The sequence below is a fragment of the Silene latifolia genome, chromosome 1 (genome assembly GCF_048544455.1).
Source record: "Silene latifolia isolate original U9 population chromosome 1, ASM4854445v1, whole genome shotgun sequence".
NCBI lineage: Eukaryota > Viridiplantae > Streptophyta > Magnoliopsida > Caryophyllales > Caryophyllaceae > Silene > Silene latifolia.
Window position 1 is genome coordinate 79,404,749 of NC_133526.1, and position 18,874 is coordinate 79,423,622.

The 18,874-nt window shown below is 38.2% G+C and overlaps 2 protein-coding genes across 2 annotated transcripts; both read left to right on the forward strand.

Annotated features, from left to right (window-relative positions):
- The first annotated feature begins 637 nt into the window (after positions 1–637).
- Positions 638–13,112, forward strand: LOC141606943 (protein RRP6-like 2). The gene is made up of 15 exons (XM_074426327.1): positions 638–1,579; positions 1,699–1,854; positions 2,531–2,689; positions 2,791–2,874; positions 5,401–5,480; positions 5,571–5,621; positions 7,768–7,876; positions 8,656–8,738; positions 8,867–8,912; positions 9,492–9,579; positions 9,965–10,131; positions 10,780–10,846; positions 10,946–11,079; positions 11,162–11,260; positions 12,244–13,112. Exons 1-15 carry the CDS (start codon positions 890–892, stop codon positions 12,979–12,981), a joined length of 2,751 nt encoding a protein of 916 aa, XP_074282428.1. The 5' UTR covers positions 638–889; the 3' UTR covers positions 12,982–13,112.
- A 621-nt stretch (positions 13,113–13,733) lies between these two features.
- LOC141606950 (putative inactive leucine-rich repeat receptor-like protein kinase At3g03770) lies at positions 13,734–18,164 on the forward strand. Its single transcript, XM_074426332.1, has 8 exons — positions 13,734–14,526; positions 14,789–16,189; positions 16,377–16,510; positions 16,658–16,898; positions 17,025–17,230; positions 17,319–17,362; positions 17,444–17,555; positions 17,654–18,164. Exons 2-8 carry the CDS (start codon positions 14,854–14,856, stop codon positions 17,933–17,935), a joined length of 2,355 nt encoding a protein of 784 aa, XP_074282433.1. The 5' UTR covers positions 13,734–14,526; positions 14,789–14,853; the 3' UTR covers positions 17,936–18,164.
- Positions 18,165–18,874: the final 710 nt, after the last annotated feature.

The window sequence follows — 18,874 nt, forward strand, 5'->3', positions numbered from 1 at the left end:
AGGGAAGGGAGGGAATTGGAAGGATGAAAAATTCATTGTTTGATTAGTAAAATAAAGGTAGAGGGATTTGGAGGGGAGGGAAAATGGATCCCTCCATTTCCCTCCTATAAGGCAAATTATTTCCCCACCAACATAGACAAGATTTGGAGGGGAAATCACCTCCTCCATTCTCTTCATTTCCCTTCCCTCCTTCCCCCTCCCCTCCCTTTTCCTCCTTTTTTCCTATCCAAACAAGGCCTTAGGAAAACATGATCTCCTACGACATAGACACGTGACACGACATCCATTGAATTTAGGACATGGGATATGTTATTTAAATTTAATAAAATATATATTTTATAGTTATTATTAACGTAATGTTCTACTTTTTAAATATATTTGATATTAAATTAAAATAATTGAAGTTAATATTTGACTTTGACTATAACTTATTTTCATGTTCCACTCAAACCTGTCTTTTAATCAATCATTTTCAGTCTTTCGACATCTAATTCCTCATTTATAGGTATCCACCGCATTTAGATGTCTCCGACAAGTATCGTGTGCAACGCATTTAGGTGTGTCCGACAAATATCGTGTCGGACTGACGGATTAGAAGGAGTGTCAATACTACCTAGTTTTCAAGTAAACCTAATATGTGAATTGGTTCGGTTAAGAGCCTCCGAAAAAAAGAAGTTCGAGTTAAATTGTATAGCTAGACGACAGCAGACTTACACAGTCCCGCTCTCCTCACTCAGCTCCACCCTCTCCGGCGACCCTCTTCAAAACCCTAACCCTAAATCCCCAATTTCCACTCCTTCATCCATGTCAATTCAATCCGAAAACCCCTTCTAATCATCAAATTCATCTCAGAAACCCTAATTAACCCCTAAATTTCGACAAATCGAACATGGAGATTGATCCTTCAAAAGCAGACGCAGAATTAGAAGCATTAAGGAAGAAATCGGAAGCATTAAAAACATTATCAATTGGCCCTATTTCATCCTCAATTTCAAAGCTTTCAAATTCATCTAGGGTTTTACCGTCGGAGAAAGACTTCCATTTCTACTACAATTTCAATGAATTTCGAGCCCCAATTGATGAAATTGGAGCAAAATCTCAGTCAATGTTGCAACAAATTGGCTCTTCAAAGAGGTTATGGGGCGGTAAAGAGTTGGTATTTCCTCAGGATGTTGAAGACGATTCTTGTGATTGGTTGGTTAATGTGAACGACGAGGTTACAGAGAAGTTCGATATGTCATTGGATGAGTTTTCGAGGTTGCGAAAGCTGGAGGAGGAGGAGGCTAGAAATCGGCCTCTTGTTGATGAAAATGGTTTTCAATTGGTGTGTGGGAAGAAGAAGAAGGCTGCTCTTGCCAATGTCACAGAGAAAGAGGACAATGTGGCTGCTTCAACCACGGTTCGAGTAGCTGAGAGAGATAAAAAGACGGCTGGGCCAAAGCCGAAAATCCCGTTTCATATACCTACTATTAGGAGGCCTCAGGAGGAGTTTAACATACTGGTTAATAACAAGAATCAGCCGTTTCAGCACGTGTGGCTCGAGCGTAGTGAGGATGGGTCGAGGTTTATTCACCCATTGGTTTGTTTTGAGCTCTAGTTTGTGTATATCGGTTTTTCAAATGGTGAATTTCTAGTGTTTGTTGATGTATCCGTTTATTGCTAGTGAGCTTATTGCTGTTTTTATTGTGTATTCTTTAGGAAAAGCTTTCTGTTTCCGACTTTGTGGATTCTAATGTTGAAGGCCTTGAGCCAGTGGAGCCGCCTCCATATGAATCTACTCCATTTAAGATGGTGGAAGACGTCAAGGATTTGAAGGAAATGGCAGCTAAATTACGTAGTGTGAATGAGCTTGCTGTGAGTATTTGGAGCTCTGATAGTGAACGCTTTTGATGACCTAGTTTACTTTTGTGGTTTTATTTATGTTGCGTAGCTAGCTTTTTCGCATGTGCATGCCATTGTTGAAGAGTTTTTTATGATTGGAAATAACATTTGAATTTGCAACGTTTAGTGAAGCATGTGTTTAAGTGCAGACCATGTGACATAAGTAAAACGAGAGGATAAGCCATATGTGCCGAAGTGAAATATGCTAAAGATGTCAATATGTCATTATTCTATTCGATGAGTATAACGTATCTACAAGTATTGTTTTGCGGTGCTGAGGAGGCTTTGCCCGACTTTGTTCATCGATACTCAGTGAGATTTATCTTCGCGTGTGTATTCTTATAGAAGCTTCCTTTATTTCTAGACCTTCACTTAAGGAAAGGTTAAAATATTTTGTCACAAAACCTATATTTTACACTTACTGTTACTATTATGCTCTTCTGTTGCCGTATTCTTACCATAATCATTGTTAATATTGTACTTTTATGCTGTTGCGATTTTTATTCTCCGTAATTACATGCACTATTTGGGTACGACAAGATGGAAATATGGAACAGTATTATTTTCTGAAAGTAAAAAGGTTCTCCACTGCCCACTACATCCTCCTTGTGAAAGGTCTTTAAATTAGTACCTTTTCAATTATATGCAGGTTGATCTAGAACACAATCAATATCGGTCTTTCCAGGGGCTGACTTGCTTGATGCAAATATCTACGAGAACTGAAGATTTTGTTGTAGATACCTTGAAACTGAGAATTCACATTGGCCCATATTTGAGAGAAATTTTTAAGGATCCTACTAAGAAAAAGGTTAGTAGATTTGTTTTCATTGTTTCCATAGGAGCCATTAATTTGTCCTGTAATTTCTGGCAATTCCTAATTATTCAACGGATGATGCACTGTAATCTTAGGTTATGCATGGAGCGGACAGGGATATTGCATGGCTTCAGAGGGACTTTGGTATATATGTATGCAATTTATTCGATACTGGGCAGGTATTTCTTTGTAAAAGCTCCCTAAATGAATTCCGTACCTTTTATTTGTTAAATAGTCAAGAGTTGATTTTGTAAGCTTGATCAGATGTGTCTAGACTCATATTTCTCTGAAATTTACGTATTCTTGAACATATTAGCAACATATATTAAGTTACAGTATCAGTATCAGTCGCAGATCCTGCAACCGTCACAGACCATAGTGTATTATGACCCACTTCCGGATAATGGCGCACTAAATTGGCTGTGGTTCTTTTTACAATGAAATGGCAGTCATTCAGCGCAATTTTCGACTCATTTTTTATTCTGGGTCATCCAGAAAACCTCTTTGTGTTGCTAACACAGGGTACGGCTTCGTACATCCGACCCCTCTACTTCGTCATTTGCGGGAGCCCTTGAGGCACTGGGTAATGTAGTGTTGTATATTGGTCAAGTATTAGTTTTATTGGCCATTTATTGGTCTTGGAATCTACAATAGGACTTGTCAATCACATATCCGCAAATTCCATATTGTATCCGTCAAATATTAATCATGACAACTATATTCAACTAGTTTAAAAAGTTCATCTAATATCAGAAAAAAGCCGGCATGTTAAATTTAAGACAATTGTTTTGCGCGATCTTCAGACCATATCAGACCATGGTCTGCCAAGTATCATTGTTTGTTGGATTTGATCACTAAGTGAGTATGTGACTGGGTTCACCAGTTTATGGCGTAATACTTTAACCTTACGGTGGTTGTCCTTTCAAAATCGAATTTTGAGTGAGTCTGTGAGGGAGAATGGGTGAAGAGCAGGTAATAATTTTAAGGGCACATTTGCTCAGAAATTCTGTTTTCTTTCACTTTGTAAAAGATATATTTCATGCTCCTCTTATTGCCTTTCAAAAATTTAGCATGGGGAAATATGTATTATACTTGAATGTGTATCAATCAACAACAACAACAACATCAAAGCCTTAATCCCAAAATGATTTGCAACCGTTCATGGGTGCACGCACACCTCAAAATGCGAAAAAATAGAAAAGGAAAAACAAAAAACAAAAGGGAGAGCGAAACATAATACAAAAGTCAAGGACTTTTTAAAATCGAAGTCTGGATTTCTTTTATAAAAACTTAAAATTTAAATCGAGAATAAAGTTTAAAACGATTTTGAAAACCGAAGTAAAATTTAAGGGTCCAGAATACCTTAAAAGTAAACCAAGTAAAATATATAAGAAAATGGTTGGTAAAAAAAGGTGTAATGAAGAACAAATATTTTTTAAAAATTAAATTAAAAACACTAAATATGTCAAATAACATCAAATACTAAAAATACACATGTATCCTTTCCCTCCATTGTGCCCTCTCCGTCACCATTCTCTCCTCAAGCCCCAGAAATCTCATATCATGCTCTATCACTCTCAACCATGTCTGTCTCGGTCTCCCTCTACCCCTAGGAACCTTTTCTGTTCTCCAAGTCTCCAGCCTCCTAACTGGTGCGTCCATAGGTCTCCTTCTCACATGGCCAAACCATCTTACTGATTTTCCATGAATGTGTATCAGTCAAGTATTTATAATTTATAAGTGTATCTTTGTATGTTCTCATGAAAGTTGGTAATACTTTATCTACTTTATCAGTTTCTTTCAAACTAATAAACATCCAATGCAGCGTTTTAGCTGCCTAGGACTTGCGCAATAGGTTCTGAGAAGGGTGATAGGGTATACTTTACCTTCCGTCCCTCTCCCCTCTCCCTTCTACCCCTCTAACAAAGTCTCCTAAATCCTCATGTGCATGTCCTCTGATCTTTGCAAATAGTCATACAGCAGTAAGCTACGTATGAAAAAAAGATCGATTCCAGTTATAGCTCTCTATATTGACATGCCTTCCTTTACCACAAACCTGTCTCAATCTGGGTAAAACCGAAATCTTAAATGCCGTAAAGTTCGCCCACAACGGATTTGCTACACGTAAAACATGTAATTTTGCGAGAGTCTATCTTTTCTTTTTTCGCGGTGGGGGAACGAGCCGGTTTAGAGGCGACTTGACATGAGAACAATTCCTTTCTTGGATTTTAAAGAGGGCTAACATGTGAAGGAGTAAAAGTTAGCGATGATTTTTCAAAGAGCAGGGGATATAAAAGAACTAAAAAAAAATATGGAAATTGTATAGTGGTGCACCTCGCTTGCCGGGCCTTATTACAAGACACACTTAAGTGCGTCGAGGCGTTTTGGCTAGTGCCTTATTCAGCCTCGAGCTTAAGTGCACTTGACCTGTAATCCTTAAAACAAAGGAGAAGGGTAATGAGGTTGGCAATTTTATTTTGTTGCTTGTTGCTTCTGCTTTTAATCCTGTTGCAAATGGCTCATCTTTGTAGCGTGAAACAATTTACTGCAATTGCATGGCTGTCAAGTTTCTTATTCTGCTTCTATAAGTCGTTTTTGCATCATTAATTAAGTTACTAAACTACTGCAAATGTGTGACTGTCAACTTCCTTTGTGTTGTTGTGATCTCTTTTTGTCGGATAGACTATAATTTTCCTTGTTTTTAGGCATCACGGGTGTTGCAATTGGAGCGAAATAGCCTGGAATATCTTCTTCAGCATTTCTGCGGGGTTGCTGCTAATAAAGAGTAATTTTGCCTGCTTTGTTTCTTATTTGTTTGATCTGAAAGAATTTAGATCAGAAATTGTGCTGTTTTTGACTTTAAAACCTCTTACAGGTACCAAAATGCAGATTGGAGGTTGCGTCCTATTCCTACAGAGATGCTAAGGTACGTGTGGGATTTATTTACGGTGCTTGCTTCATTACACTGTGGGACTATGTTGTTTGGGCTCAGGTGTGCCCAAGTGTCGGATTTTGCTATTTTATGAAAAAACTAGTGTAGTTCCCGTGCATTTATGCACGGTTTTGGTAGGTGACAATATTAGAGATTATAACAATTAATTTACTTACTTCATTAATTCATTTGTACTTTAATGATAAGATCTATCATTATTAGAATCAAGTTACTGTTAATTAGCAATTTAGTTTGGAATTTAATATCTATGATCATTTATTAGTAAAAATAGAGGTTTAAGGAAATAATTTTTTTTATATATGGTATGTAAATAAAAAGAGAATTAGAGTGAGGTCAATTCTTGAGAATGGGGCCATTTATTAGAAGGTGAATACATAAGCGGGAAAGTTTAGAATTTTGTTATTCTTTTAGTATATAGAAGATTTCATGCTTTTGGTCTAAAATGAAGTGGCAGTCTTTCCCTTGTATTAGCAACACAAAGAGTCCGAGTTTCCTACCCTTGTCCGAGTGTTGAGTGTCCGACCCGGGTAGGCGAGTTAATATTGAAGAGTCCGATCAACATAACTGTGGGACGTGCAGCTTTGATAATCTGAGACTGAACTTAGTTTTCACATGGTTCTATATATCGGTTGGACCGAGTTATCAAGGTTTTGTAGTTTACCGCGACCATATTTTGACCGACATTGGCCGCATTCATAGCAAAAATCAAGCCGCGATATTGTATTCCGAGATCAAGTGTCGAACAAGATTTGATACTATTGTCATAGTAATCACTATGCTTTCTTGATACTTCTCTGCCTTATTTAGCCGAGTTTCCTATATAGACTTAGAGAGATTTGTCACTTTAGTCTGTTTGTGGTCAGAATCTGGCACTGTCGGGCATCCTTATTTCTGAGCCTGTTAAATATCCTTTCTGCATATTTGAGATTAGTGCTTCAGTATTGAAGATAGTTGCACGTGCATTGGTGGAGGCTTTTTTAATATGCTTTTAAAGCCTGGTCGTGAAATTTGGATAGCGCTCATTTAATGGTTCTTTCTACATGTTTGAGATTAGTGCTTCAGTTTTGAAGATGTTGCGGGAAAATGTGTAATCATGTATCATGGATTTTCTTGCCATCACTTTTATACAAGATAGATATTTAAGTTGTCACCATCAGCATTAAAATCATTACTCTAATGCTGATGATGGCAACTCCGTGTTGGGTAGAGGTCAAAATTATTTTACTGTTCTTGTAATCATAAAGTGGTCCTTATTCTTCCTGAAAAAAAGAAGAAATACTTGCTGTTTAGTTGTTAGTCCATTAGATCCCAGATTGCCAAACAGACAATTAAGTTTTGTGCTTTCTAGGTAATCCTTTACCTTTACTAAGTCAACAACTAACTTCCTCCCCCACTATCAAAACTCATCACTCTTCCCCACCCACCGCCACTGCCCAGTAGTACCTCTGGCGACGCGCCCCCCACCTTACCACCCCAGCTTCACCATTGTCATAACCGCATCCCCAGCCACCAAAACCACAACCCCCGCTCTAACCCCTCCCTCACCCCTGAAATCTCCACCCTCATAAGCACCAGATCTGGTGTTTAATAGGGAGGGATGGGGATTTAGGGTGAGTGGTGGTGGTTTTGGTGTTTAGGCTGGGGTTACGATAGGTGCGGAGGAGGTTCGATGTGGGTGAGGGGGGGTCTGCAAATTGGACGCCGGCGACAAGGGACAGGGGAGTGGCTGATGGTGGTGCCGGTATGGTAGTGGTTATGGGGGTCGGGGTAGTGGTTGTTGGGTCACTGGACTAAATTGTCATTTTTTAAAACCAAACAAGGAGTTTAAAACGTTAATCAAAGGGTATTGGTTTTTTCCCCTTCTACCTCTTTCTAGATTCCGTTCCCCTTCTACCTCTTTCTTGATTCCTATACCTTATCCCTTCACAAGCGAAACACCTCCTTAATGTGGTGATTTGGATCCCAATAATTTAGGTGGCAACTTGCTCAATTTGAGCGGGAAATCACTAGCATTCAATTTGTTAATTTGCTTCTCTATTGCTCCTTCAGCTTTTGACTTCTGACTTCCTACGGTCCAACTAAATTTGTATTTCTTTTGCATGGTTCTCATTGCTGACAGGTACGCCAGAGAAGACACCCATTACTTGCTATATATTTATGATTTAATGAGAATCAGGCTGCTTTCAGAGTGTACAGATCCTGAAAATCCTAATGCGCTTCTGCTAGAGGTACGGCGTGTTCAGAATTACAACATAATCAAGGAACTCTAGGGTGTTTTCTGTTACTATTATTTTTTCACAGGGATGTTATTTGTTTTTTGTGTTTTTTTGGCATTAGGTATCTTGATATGGTTATGAATGTCCTTTAGGTCCCTTTATGTTGCACTCCTATTGCGTGAAAAATTGATTTCCGAACATTGCACCAAAATCAAGGAAAAGGTGCAGAAATAATATGCCCACGTTCCACCATGCCCAGCTCACCTACCACCATAGGCCTGCCTACGCGCACCCCTACAATAATGGCCCTTTTCTTTTTAAACAACATGCAGGTTGCAAGGGTCATGGTGGCAGTGTTGGAGGGTGGTTTTGTCTGGGGTGTGGAGGGGAGAGCGCATGTTATCAAATATCAGTTTGATACCTAATTGGAATCGGCTGTCGAGTTTGTCTTTAGTTGTTGGGCAATAAATGCAGCCATAGCTGTAGGGATCATGCCTAGAGCCCTAGACACAAGCCTTACTAAGGTGTTTCTAGCTTTGTTCTTTTCATTCAGTTTATTTATTCATGGTGGATGAAAACATCTCTCTTTGTTTTGTTGTTTTCTTGGGTAAGTGCTAAACTGGACTTCGTTTTTTTTGAAGTTGTTACTCATTAGATAGAGGCTTTATGTGCTCTTTCGACTCTTTTGATTCAGTAGATGCTCGTGGAGTTGCAAGGAAGGTTTTCTTGGTGTAGTATGTTAACGAATCTCTTGCTAATGAGGACTTGATGTTGATGAATTAAAATGCCAGGTGTACAAGCGTAGCTATGATCTTTGCATGCAACTTTATGAAAAGGAGCTGTTAACAGATACATCATATCTCCACATATATGGGTTAGTCTTTCGTTGTTTAAGCTTAAAATTAGTTAGAGATTGCTGTCCTGGATATGATATAAGGCTTCTTGCCATACGAGTTTCCATTTCCTACTCGACTCTCACCTGTTCAATTTTTATGAATGCAGTGTCCAGGGAGCTAATTTAGATGCAAAGCAGCTTTCGGTTGTTGCTGTAAGTATTAGAACAAGTTAAAGTAACATTAGTTATAAGTTGTTTTGTAATCAACAAAAATCATTTGGCCATCTTTATTTAAAGGTGCTACTTTGTTCACATTGTATGGATTTGTGATATTTAATTTGCCTCGTTGCGTTGTGGCTTCTAGGGGTGAACAAATGAGTTTACCAGGGAATTTACAGTTAAATGATTTGTGAATATTTAATCACTGGCTTCTATGCACTGGAAATACAACTGAGTTTACCAGGGATTTTACAGTTATAATGATTACTAGCAGAATAATGGTGGTCTGTTTTTTTTTTTTTTTTTTTCCTTCCTCTCTCTTGGAGGAGGAAAAATGGATCCCTCTATTTACCTGCTCCTCCAACCCTTATTTACTAACCAAACAAATGATACGAGTATCCCTCCTCCCTCCCCTCCTGTCCCTGTCCGTCCAAGTCCTCCAATCCAAACAAGGCCTTAGTTTTGCACCAATCATTCCCTTGTATGATGAATAGTGGCTAAATAGTTGTGTGATCCTTTAAATCTCTTTAGAGTTTCCTAAGTACCTTGTAATCAGCTTATTTGTATCTGCAGGGCCTCTTTGAGTGGAGGGATGGAGTTGCCCGACAAGAAGATGAAAGCACCGGCTATATACTGCCGAATAAGTTGCTTCTCGAAATAGGTACTTCTATGCTTTTTGTTAGTGTATTTTGATTGTGAATAGTACATCTTGCTGATGCATGGTTCGGGGATCGGTCTTCGAGCCAAATCATCGGAGAACAAATTTATGTTCATAGACTAGATTGCCATTGTTCTTTGTATTTGAATCCAATAGTGTTCCGCGAACTTGAACTTGTTCCCATGACTGAATTAATCAACAAACCATGGGCCGACCAATCAATCAACAAACCATGCGACATTGGGTTGTCTAGTTTCAACATAGTTCTTCTGTCACCGTTTGTACTTACTGTACCAAATCAATCAACAAACATGCGACATTGGGGTGCCTAATTTCAATAGTTTTTCTGTCACTGTTTGTACTTACTGTGTTTTTTTTACCTCAAAAGCCAAGCAGATGCCTCTCACTACCAGTAATTTGAAACGCTTGCTCAAATCTAAGCACCCTTATGTGGAGCGCAGTCTCAGTTCAGTTATCAATATCATCAGGCATTCTGTACAAAATGCTTCCTCTTTTGAAGCAGTAGCTGAGCAGTTAAAGGAGGGTCGCATTCAGGTGGTCAACACTCTTTCTGGAAACATACATTGGATTAACTGCTTTCTTATGCATCTGAATTGCTATTTTCATAAAATAATGTAGAGGAAGCTGAACTCTTTTCATTTTAGGCGATACAAAGTTTGTGTTTCCCTGGTTTTTTGTCTTCTTTGCAAATAATTAATGGCCTAATGATAGTGATTGTGAAGTTCGAGGCATAGGGGAACTGCGAATGATTACGTCTTATAGATCATAGTATCATACTAACACTTATATTCAAAGAAGTAGACATCCAATTTAGTTAGTCTCTAACTCTTTATTACGAAACAGTTTACGTTTAAAAATAATTATTTGCAGTTATCTTTTTCTACGTATCTACGATATGATGTGTGTTCTCCATGAGTCCTACTTGAATCTGTTTGCCAGTGAATGGATCAAATGATTGATTAATTGTTTATGGAAAAAGGTAAAGCATTAGATTTGTTTGTGTGTGATTCTTATTTCATCAGTGATTGGTGACGAGGATAATTTTCTTTTCAGATGAAGGGAAGGTTTAATAAATCGTTATTTCTCTTTGCATCCTCAGCGTTTTTGGATATGTATATTTCACCAAGACTTATTGTCTGTGTTTTTCTTTATCATATTACGCAACGGAACATATAATTTCAGGTACCTCAGCTAGTTTTTGCTGAGGATGATTTTCCTGAGCTGCAGACCGCCGGTGATATTAATGAAGGTAATGATGGGAGCCTTCATGAACCAGTATTATCTCCTTTCATTCAGATAGATTTTGGTAATTTACTGGCCTTCACACTAACATCAGTGGTTAAAACAGGAGATTCATGTAAAGCAAATAGTCAAAACGGGAATGTTGGTACTGAGAGAACAATTTCTCTGTTACAAAGAGATCAATCGGCTATTTCCAGGCAGAAAAGTGATTTAGCTACAAGTACCATACACTCCGGGAAGGTATTATGTGATACTGGCAAGAATAATATTTAATCTGCTATTTCATCGTACTTCGTAAGTAATTTACTGTTTTTATTTGTAGGTTTCGGAAGTAACCGTCCAGGTCCGAAAAAAGCCTGGTGGTGGTTTTGGGGCTTTGCTGGGAAGTTCTGCGTTAAAGAAGACTAATAATCTCAATAAGGTTGGTTGCATATTTTGGTATAGTGCGTTGGAATATAAAACCGATTTTGGTTGAGATGGTTTCTTGACATGGTATCAGAGCATTCGTGTGAGGGGGCGTGTTAGAATATAAAACCGATCTTGGGACTCCAACCACAAGCTTAAGCTTTTGGTTGAGATGATTTCTTGACATAGTGAAACGTGCCCCGTTAAAGTTTTTCATAAAATACTTGTGAGTTTTTTAGTGCGAGGATTTGGAGATCGCAGTGAATAGGGATACAAATAAGCAATTAACTCAGTGCCTTTTACTTGTTATCTCTTCCCCATTCTTCCTTTATGCTCGCACATCCTTTGCTGCCAGCCTAGCCATTGAACACATGAGCTCTCCTCTCATGCAGTCAACGTGGAAACCATCACTGATTCTTGCTGTGTTGCTTATGAGACAACTGATTGCTTAGAACTTTAGAAGGAACTTATAAAGTCAAAGTGCCTAATTATTCGACCTCTGGTATTGGGTCATGTGATCCCAGATTCCCAGCTCTGTTTAGCCTTTAGATTTCCAGTTGTCATGCTCCATATTTCTATACAAGTTTAATTAAAATTAATACTCCGTATATCCTTTTTAGCTATGCATTTGCATAATCCAAGTGCATTTCACCATTTTTTGGGCGGTCCTTTTTTAATGTGCTTCATTGCATTTGCGCCCATGAAACGGTTGCTGGCTCGTTAAGATGAAATTTGTCTTCCTTCAGTCAGTTTGTCATGGCAAAAGGTTTCCTTCTGCATTTTATGATTGGGAAGTTTGTTTACTTGTCCTACTATTGTAGATTGCCTTATGCAATTTGACTGTTGAGACTTGCGAGAGATAGGGATGCCATGACGTCAAATCCGTTGGGACTCAATATCAACGGATCGGATTTGTATCTTAAATTTTGGACCCTAATGTATTTGGCATCCAATAGGATTTGGTGCACTGACATCTTTGTGCTCCTTCAATGTTCTCAGGGTGTGTTCAACTTGGAGCAGATCAAGTCTACAGTCAATCTTCCTTTTTATGCGTTTTCACAGGTGCCGAACAAAGCACCTAATCAAGCATTTGAAGAGCAACAAAGAACATCCTCTGGATCCTTGCTAACTGGGGACCGAGCTCTTGAAAATGCTTCAAGCAGCAAATCAGAAGATGTTATATTATTGGATGGCGATCAGGATTCTGATCAGGCTTCTGAAGAGCCAAATACAGAGTCCGAGGCTCCTGTGTCTGCAGCTTCCAACACCAAGTTTGAGGACGTAATAAACTTGGATAGTGACTCTAATGATGATGAAGAATTAGCTGAAGAAAATAATAAAAGCAGGACAACTGATCAATTTGGTTCTGAGCCAGAGTTGGTGGTTCTTGATGATGAAGATGATGATGATGAGCCCATGTCTCTTTCCGATTTATCATCCAGTTTCCAGAAATGTCTGCAGTCGGAGAGTCAGGACCAGGTAATCAAAGAAGATGACAAATCCAATGAAAGTGGCGTCTTGCATTTCAAGCCATTCGATTATGAAGCTGCTAGAAAACAGATGGAGCTTGGGGAAAATACGAAGAAAACGACAGATTCCGGAGATAATAAGGATTTAAATGTAGGGAAGAAAAAAGGTGTTGGGGGTGGTAGAAGCAAGCAAGATGAATTACTTCCGCAAGGGAAAAGACGTCAAGCCTTCCCAGCTAGTGGGAATCGAAGTTCAACCTTTAGGTGAAGATGGGTTATGTTGGGTAACTTGCCTTTATACCTTGTATAATGATGTTGCCTTGACTGAAAAAGGAAGGAATTTGTATGATTTAGGAGTAGTGTTGGATAAATGACAATGAAAATGTGTTTTTTTTTTCACAGGCAAGTGCGAGTTTTGGGTAGTTTAGTACGCGACTTCCTGGCTGCACTCAAGGAGTCTTTGTTCGATTATGAACCACAAGAGAAATGCTGCTGCCAATCATGTGGCTAATTACTTGGTTGGTTGGTTGGTTGGTTGGTTTATATCAAAGATTTCTTACCAATTATAGCTGAAGAAATTAGCTTTATAAGAAGTCGAGTTATTTAAGAAAAGACATTTACAAAATCAAGTAATAAGAGAATTTTGTCACCACTATTTCATAGTATCTATTTTCCTTGAACCTTTTATCTGTTTCAGGAAAATTAAATCATCAATTTATATTTAAATCACCAGAATTGATATAATTGTTTGTGTGACCTGATTATGTAAAGCACTAGTGTTTTATTGGTCAACCTAGGTAATAATATTGCCAGAAAAGCAAGCTAATGCCTATTGAGTGTAGTCAGAGTACTAGCAAAGTGGAGTACAAAATGGACAAGACACTAATAAAAGAGAGACTATTGGTTCAACACGGTTTTGGACCCATACCTACACTTTGTGATCATGTTTTCACTAATATTCTTGTATTAATTTTTTTACAAGAATAGAACTAATCTCCCAATTCAGCAGTAGTAGTGCATAGAACCCCATCAACAATAAAGCTCATGTATTATGCAAAGAATCTCTCTTTTTACACAAATCCTTTATTTTCTTTATTTCCCTTTTTCTCAGCCTTCCACTTTCCGTGCCTTCTTTCAAGTCCCACTAAAAACACAATTTTTTAAAGAAAACTCTCTTATTAAGCTATTTTTAAAAATTATTTTTATAACACCTGTTTATGCTCTTTTTTTTTTCCTCAACGTATGTTTTCGTAGAATCGTAGTAATCATATCCATTGCAGTATTTTATGGCAAATTTTCGTGTACATGGTCATACAAAAGTGAGTATTATTTAATAAATAATGATCAGTTTTGGTAAATATAATATCTGTAAAACACAAAATGTGTCAATTTGTGAACATGGGTGGTGATGAAGAAACACATAATCAGTTGTAAACTACAAGTGATAATTCACGTGCACTTGTCTTTTTAATTTTTAATTTTTAATTAATTAATACTCATATGTGACTACTGCTAAATAAACTTGTGCTTGAATCTATGTTGGTGAACCATCTTTTTCTTTTACTAAAGTTGTTAACTTTGATCATTTTTATATAGAAAGAATATAATATTTAATTTAACCATTTTTTGGTTGGTTGGTATTTCAGGTGTTAAGGAAGTTTGAGTTACAAGTTAATCATATTCATAATAATGTCGGTAATTATTACTTAATCATAATCATAATGTATTCAATTTTATTTTTACAATAATAATGAATACTTCCAAGTTAAGATGGTAGCTCTGCTTCTATTCAAACTTCCCATTTAGCTTACAGGTTAGCATGCTTTCAACTACTCTTACTGTCTAATTTTCCAATTATTAGCATTGTTTGCTGATTCTAGTATACATGTTCCACATTAATCGGAGAAGAAGTCGAGTATTTGTTTAATTTATAATAGTATAGGAGTTGTAAAGATGTTGGTCTAATTATGGTAAGTAACTTAAAGCCAAGTCTACTGATTGGGCTAGTATTGAATCAGACAGATATAGAATTCCTCTGAAAATGTTTTTGGGTTTGGTTTCTTATTTTGTTTCAGTGTGTATGGAAGAAGCTCCACACCAAACTTGTTCCCTCATTTATTGACATTGAGAATTTATAGCAATGAGGCTTTGGCAATCAGTAGTGTTGCTTGTTCTTGTGTTTCTGGCTTCGGTTTCTTTTTCGCTCTCAGAGAAGCTACAATCATCACAAGTAGACACCCTTCTCAAAATTCAAGCACACCTCAACTTCCCTTTTGTTTTAAGCAACTGGAATAGGAAAACAAACTTTTGTAATTTGGATTCATCAACCTCGGTGACTATTGTATGCTATGGGAATAATATAACTCAACTTATTATCATTGGAAATGAAGGAGCTCCCAAGTTGCCTCATAATTTCTCTATGGATTCTTTAGTTACAGCCCTTGTCGAGTTTCCGAGCTTGAAGGTTCTTACTTTGGCTTCGTTAGGCTTATGGGGATCATTACCTGCGAATATTCAACAATTAACTTCTATTGAGATGCTTAACATGAGCTCAAATTACTTATATGGTGGCATTCCTAAACAGATGTCTTCCCTACAGAATCTCCAAGGTGTCATTCTTGATGATAACATGTTTAGCGGCCAAATTCCCGACATTTTTGCGTCATTTGCTGCTTTGAATATTCTGAGTTTAAGGAATAACTCGTTTGATGGGTCTTTGCCAACAAGTTTGAGCAAATTGGGTGGTCTCAGAGTTCTTGCTCTTGCAAATAATCACTTTTCTGGACAAGTGCCTGACCTTAGGGGATCAGAAGACCTCCAAGAGCTTGATTTGGAAAACAACACCCTTGGACCCAATTTTCCTCAGCTTGGAAACAAGTTGGTGATACTTGACTTAAGAAATAACAGGTTTAGGTCTGGTGTTCCTGTTGAAATTGGTTCATATTATCAGCTGGAGAAAATCGACGTTTCTTCCAATATATTTATGGGTCCTTTGCCACTGTCGCTGTTATCTCTTCCCTCGATCAACTATCTTAACATTGCAGGAAACAAGTTTACTGGAATCCTCAGTAGAAATATATCTTGCAGTAATGCACTTAGTTTTGTGGACCTGTCATCAAATCTTTTGACTGGGGATTTGCCTGACTGCCTCGACTTAAACGGAAAGCAACAAATTATCCATTATGAAGGAAATTGCTTAAACACGCAAGACCAAAGCCAACATGCATATTCTTACTGTAGAAATGAAGCTTTGGCTGCAGGAATTGTGCCTTTCCGCCAGAAGCAGAACCGTGCAAGAAAAGCCATTTTAGCATTGGCGATAGTTGGGGGAGCATTTGTAACTGTTGTAGCTGCCGTTTTGATTTTCTTTTTGGTTAGGAGAGTTCAAGCAAAGAAGCAGCAGGATTCACAGGAGCCTAGGGTAATTACAGAAAAGGCTTCAGTTGGATACGCGTCAAAGTTGCTTACCGATGCAAGTAAGTGTTTCATATACAAGTCTTCCTTTCTGGTTAACTAATAAACTGAAAATGTTGGTATATTTGTTGACATATTAAAAGTTCGCTCATATAATAAACTTAATACGTTGGTACATTTGTTAACATATTTTATCGTGTTGGGATTTCCTCGTCTTCATCCTAAATTGTCCATGCGACTTGGGTGAAGGATATATAAGTCAAACAATGAAGCTTGGAGCCCTGGGGATTCCAGCATATCGAACATTCTCACTAGAGGAACTTGAGGCGGCCACAAATAATTTTGGTTCAACAGCGTTTATGGGAGAAGGTACTCATGGTCAGGTATGTGAATCCAACTTTGTGAGGAGAAGGTACCTTATTCTTACTTTCTAATCAGAGTTTGTGTACTGCGAGAATTGCCTGCTGAATTGTAGTACATTGTATTTAAGACATTGAATCTAGGTGGCTTCACATATTATCCTGTGTCAGATGTACAGGGGACAACTCAGAGATGGTTCCCTTGTTGCCATCAGATGCCTAAAGCTAAAGGAAAGCTGCACTACTGAATACTTCATGCCCCACTTAGAACTCATATCTAAGCTACGGCACCGCCATTTGGTTAGCGTAATTGGACATTGTTTCGAGCATTACATGGAAGATTCAAGTGTAAGCAGATTATTCCTTGTATTTGAGTATGTACCTAATGGCACACTCAGGAGTTGGATCTCTGGTAAGTATTCACATTATGAGCCATTTTTACTTTCGTCCATCATAATGTAACCGAAGAATAGTGAGTCTTGAGCTCCATTGGAGAAGGAAACCTAGAGGTAACTAATATGTTTGGCTTTTGGTGCAGCTGGTCGTGCCAGAAAAAAACTCACTTGGTCACAACGTATAGCTGCTTCTATGGGAATTGCAAAAGGAATCGAGTTTCTTCACACAGGGATTGTGCCTGGAATCTTCTCAAATAACATCAGGATAACAGATGTTTTAATGGACCAAAATTTTTCTGCTAAAATCAGCAGCTATAACCTTCCTCTGCTGGCGGAAAACATGGGGCAGGTATCTGAAAAAATGAGCTTTATTTCATGGTACTTCTTAGAAACATACTAGTTCCTGGTCTAACGCTAGCCCTGCTTGACGATTAAAGGTTTCTCATGGAAAATCGACCATGTATAAGGAATTCTACAGTAGGTGAGAATACTAGAGTCTTTGCAAATCTTGTTTTCTTTATTGTCCTCAGAATATTTACTATTTCAGTTATGGTGTTTGTAGGGTGGAGCATGAAGATAAAATGGATGTTTATGACTTTGGAGTTATTCTACTTGAAATTCTTGTGGGAAGACCTATCAAAACAAGGAGTGAGCTCAATGCTTGGCGAAATCAGGTAAAATTACATATTCTTAAAGGCTTCTCAAAATAAAGTTACTGTTATGTTCAGCAGAATTTGTAAAGGGTCTAGTATTGGCATTCCTATGATTCCAGGTACAAGCAAGCCTAGCAGCAGATGATACAGCACGAAGGAGTATTGTGGCAGAAGAAATAGGGAGCACTTGTTCAGATCAGTCACTCAAGACAATGATAGAGATATGTATAAGATGTTTAACCAAAGATGCAGGTACAAGACCCTCCATAGAGGATGTACTGTGGAACCTGCAGTTTGCTGCTCAGGTTCAGGATGCATGGCAAGGTGGGGAATCTCTGACCAGTAGGAGTGCTTCTGTCTCTCCTCCACGGCTTCCTAGGCTAAGGCTCACTTACCAGTAACTACTCGAAATGGTTCCTTCTCTAAGTAGTAACTAATATAGCCTGCAAAACATTCAGTTTTTTGTGATACTGTGCCTCCCTTGGAATTTTTGATGTGATTGAACCACCACATTGTGTATGATATGGATGAATCTGTATTCGGCTTTGTTAATCTGGTTTAGTTGCATGTATCTGATGCTAGTGGGCATGGCTATTTTGTGAAATTAATTCATACTTTTATAGTCAAAAATGAAGAATTGAATTGTCATGTTGTGTCGGAATAACGTCGAGCATACTGTGAAGTGTTTTAGTAACAACGGAGTTCAGTCTTTGCTGTTTCAAGTTCTTTGTCATGCCTTTGACGACCCATATATGGTATAACGGAAATCCTATAACACGCTTACAATATGCCGTTAGGAAACATATGAATGAGAAGCCGCAGGAAACTAACTTGATAGGAGTTGTTCGGAGTACATGAAACATCACGTCTTGTATTCCGATGTGGGTTCTCCACTGAGACCTTACTGATTCCGTCATATCGTGTTGATCAAGATACACGATTGCACCACCATGTTTTTTTTTTTTAACAACAACAAATAGCATAGCTTACAAAAGAGCTTTTTGAGCAAGATTATGATCTACCCTATTCACCCCCTAGGACAGTAACTAAGGGAGCAACAATGAAAATGAGACGCAATAGACTTTAAATCATGGATAATGCACTTAACATATGCATTCGCCTTCTCCGCTCCAACAACCTGCATAACCAAGATAAGACAATCCGTAACTAGTCTAGCATGAAGGTACCCTTCGTCCAAGGCCCATTTGAGTGTCATGATAGCTGCATTTCCTTCGGCATGCAGAGCAGACGAGGCAAACGAGCGAGCGTGAGCAGTATTCCTTAAGGTCCCATTACCATCAAACAAGCACCACCCCATGCCAGAACTTCTATCGGCCCTC

What these genes read in the sequence shown, in the direction of transcription:
- LOC141606943 (XM_074426327.1), top strand. Translation starts at nt 890, where the DNA reads ATGGAGATTGATCCTTCAAAAGCAGACGCAGAATTAGAAGCATTAAGG. An exon ending in TAAGTTGCTTCTCGAAATAG is followed by an intron (nt 9,580 to 9,964) that starts GTACTTCTATGC and finishes TTACCTCAAAAG; the next exon opens with CCAAGCAGATGCCTCTCACT. An exon ending in AGACTAATAATCTCAATAAG is followed by an intron (nt 11,261 to 12,243) that starts GTTGGTTGCATA and finishes CAATGTTCTCAG; the next exon opens with GGTGTGTTCAACTTGGAGCA.
- LOC141606950 (XM_074426332.1), top strand. Translation starts at nt 14,854, where the DNA reads ATGAGGCTTTGGCAATCAGTAGTGTTGCTTGTTCTTGTGTTTCTGGCT. An exon ending in GAGAAGGTACTCATGGTCAG is followed by an intron (nt 16,511 to 16,657) that starts GTATGTGAATCC and finishes ATCCTGTGTCAG; the next exon opens with ATGTACAGGGGACAACTCAG. An exon ending in ACTCAGGAGTTGGATCTCTG is followed by an intron (nt 16,899 to 17,024) that starts GTAAGTATTCAC and finishes CTTTTGGTGCAG; the next exon opens with CTGGTCGTGCCAGAAAAAAA.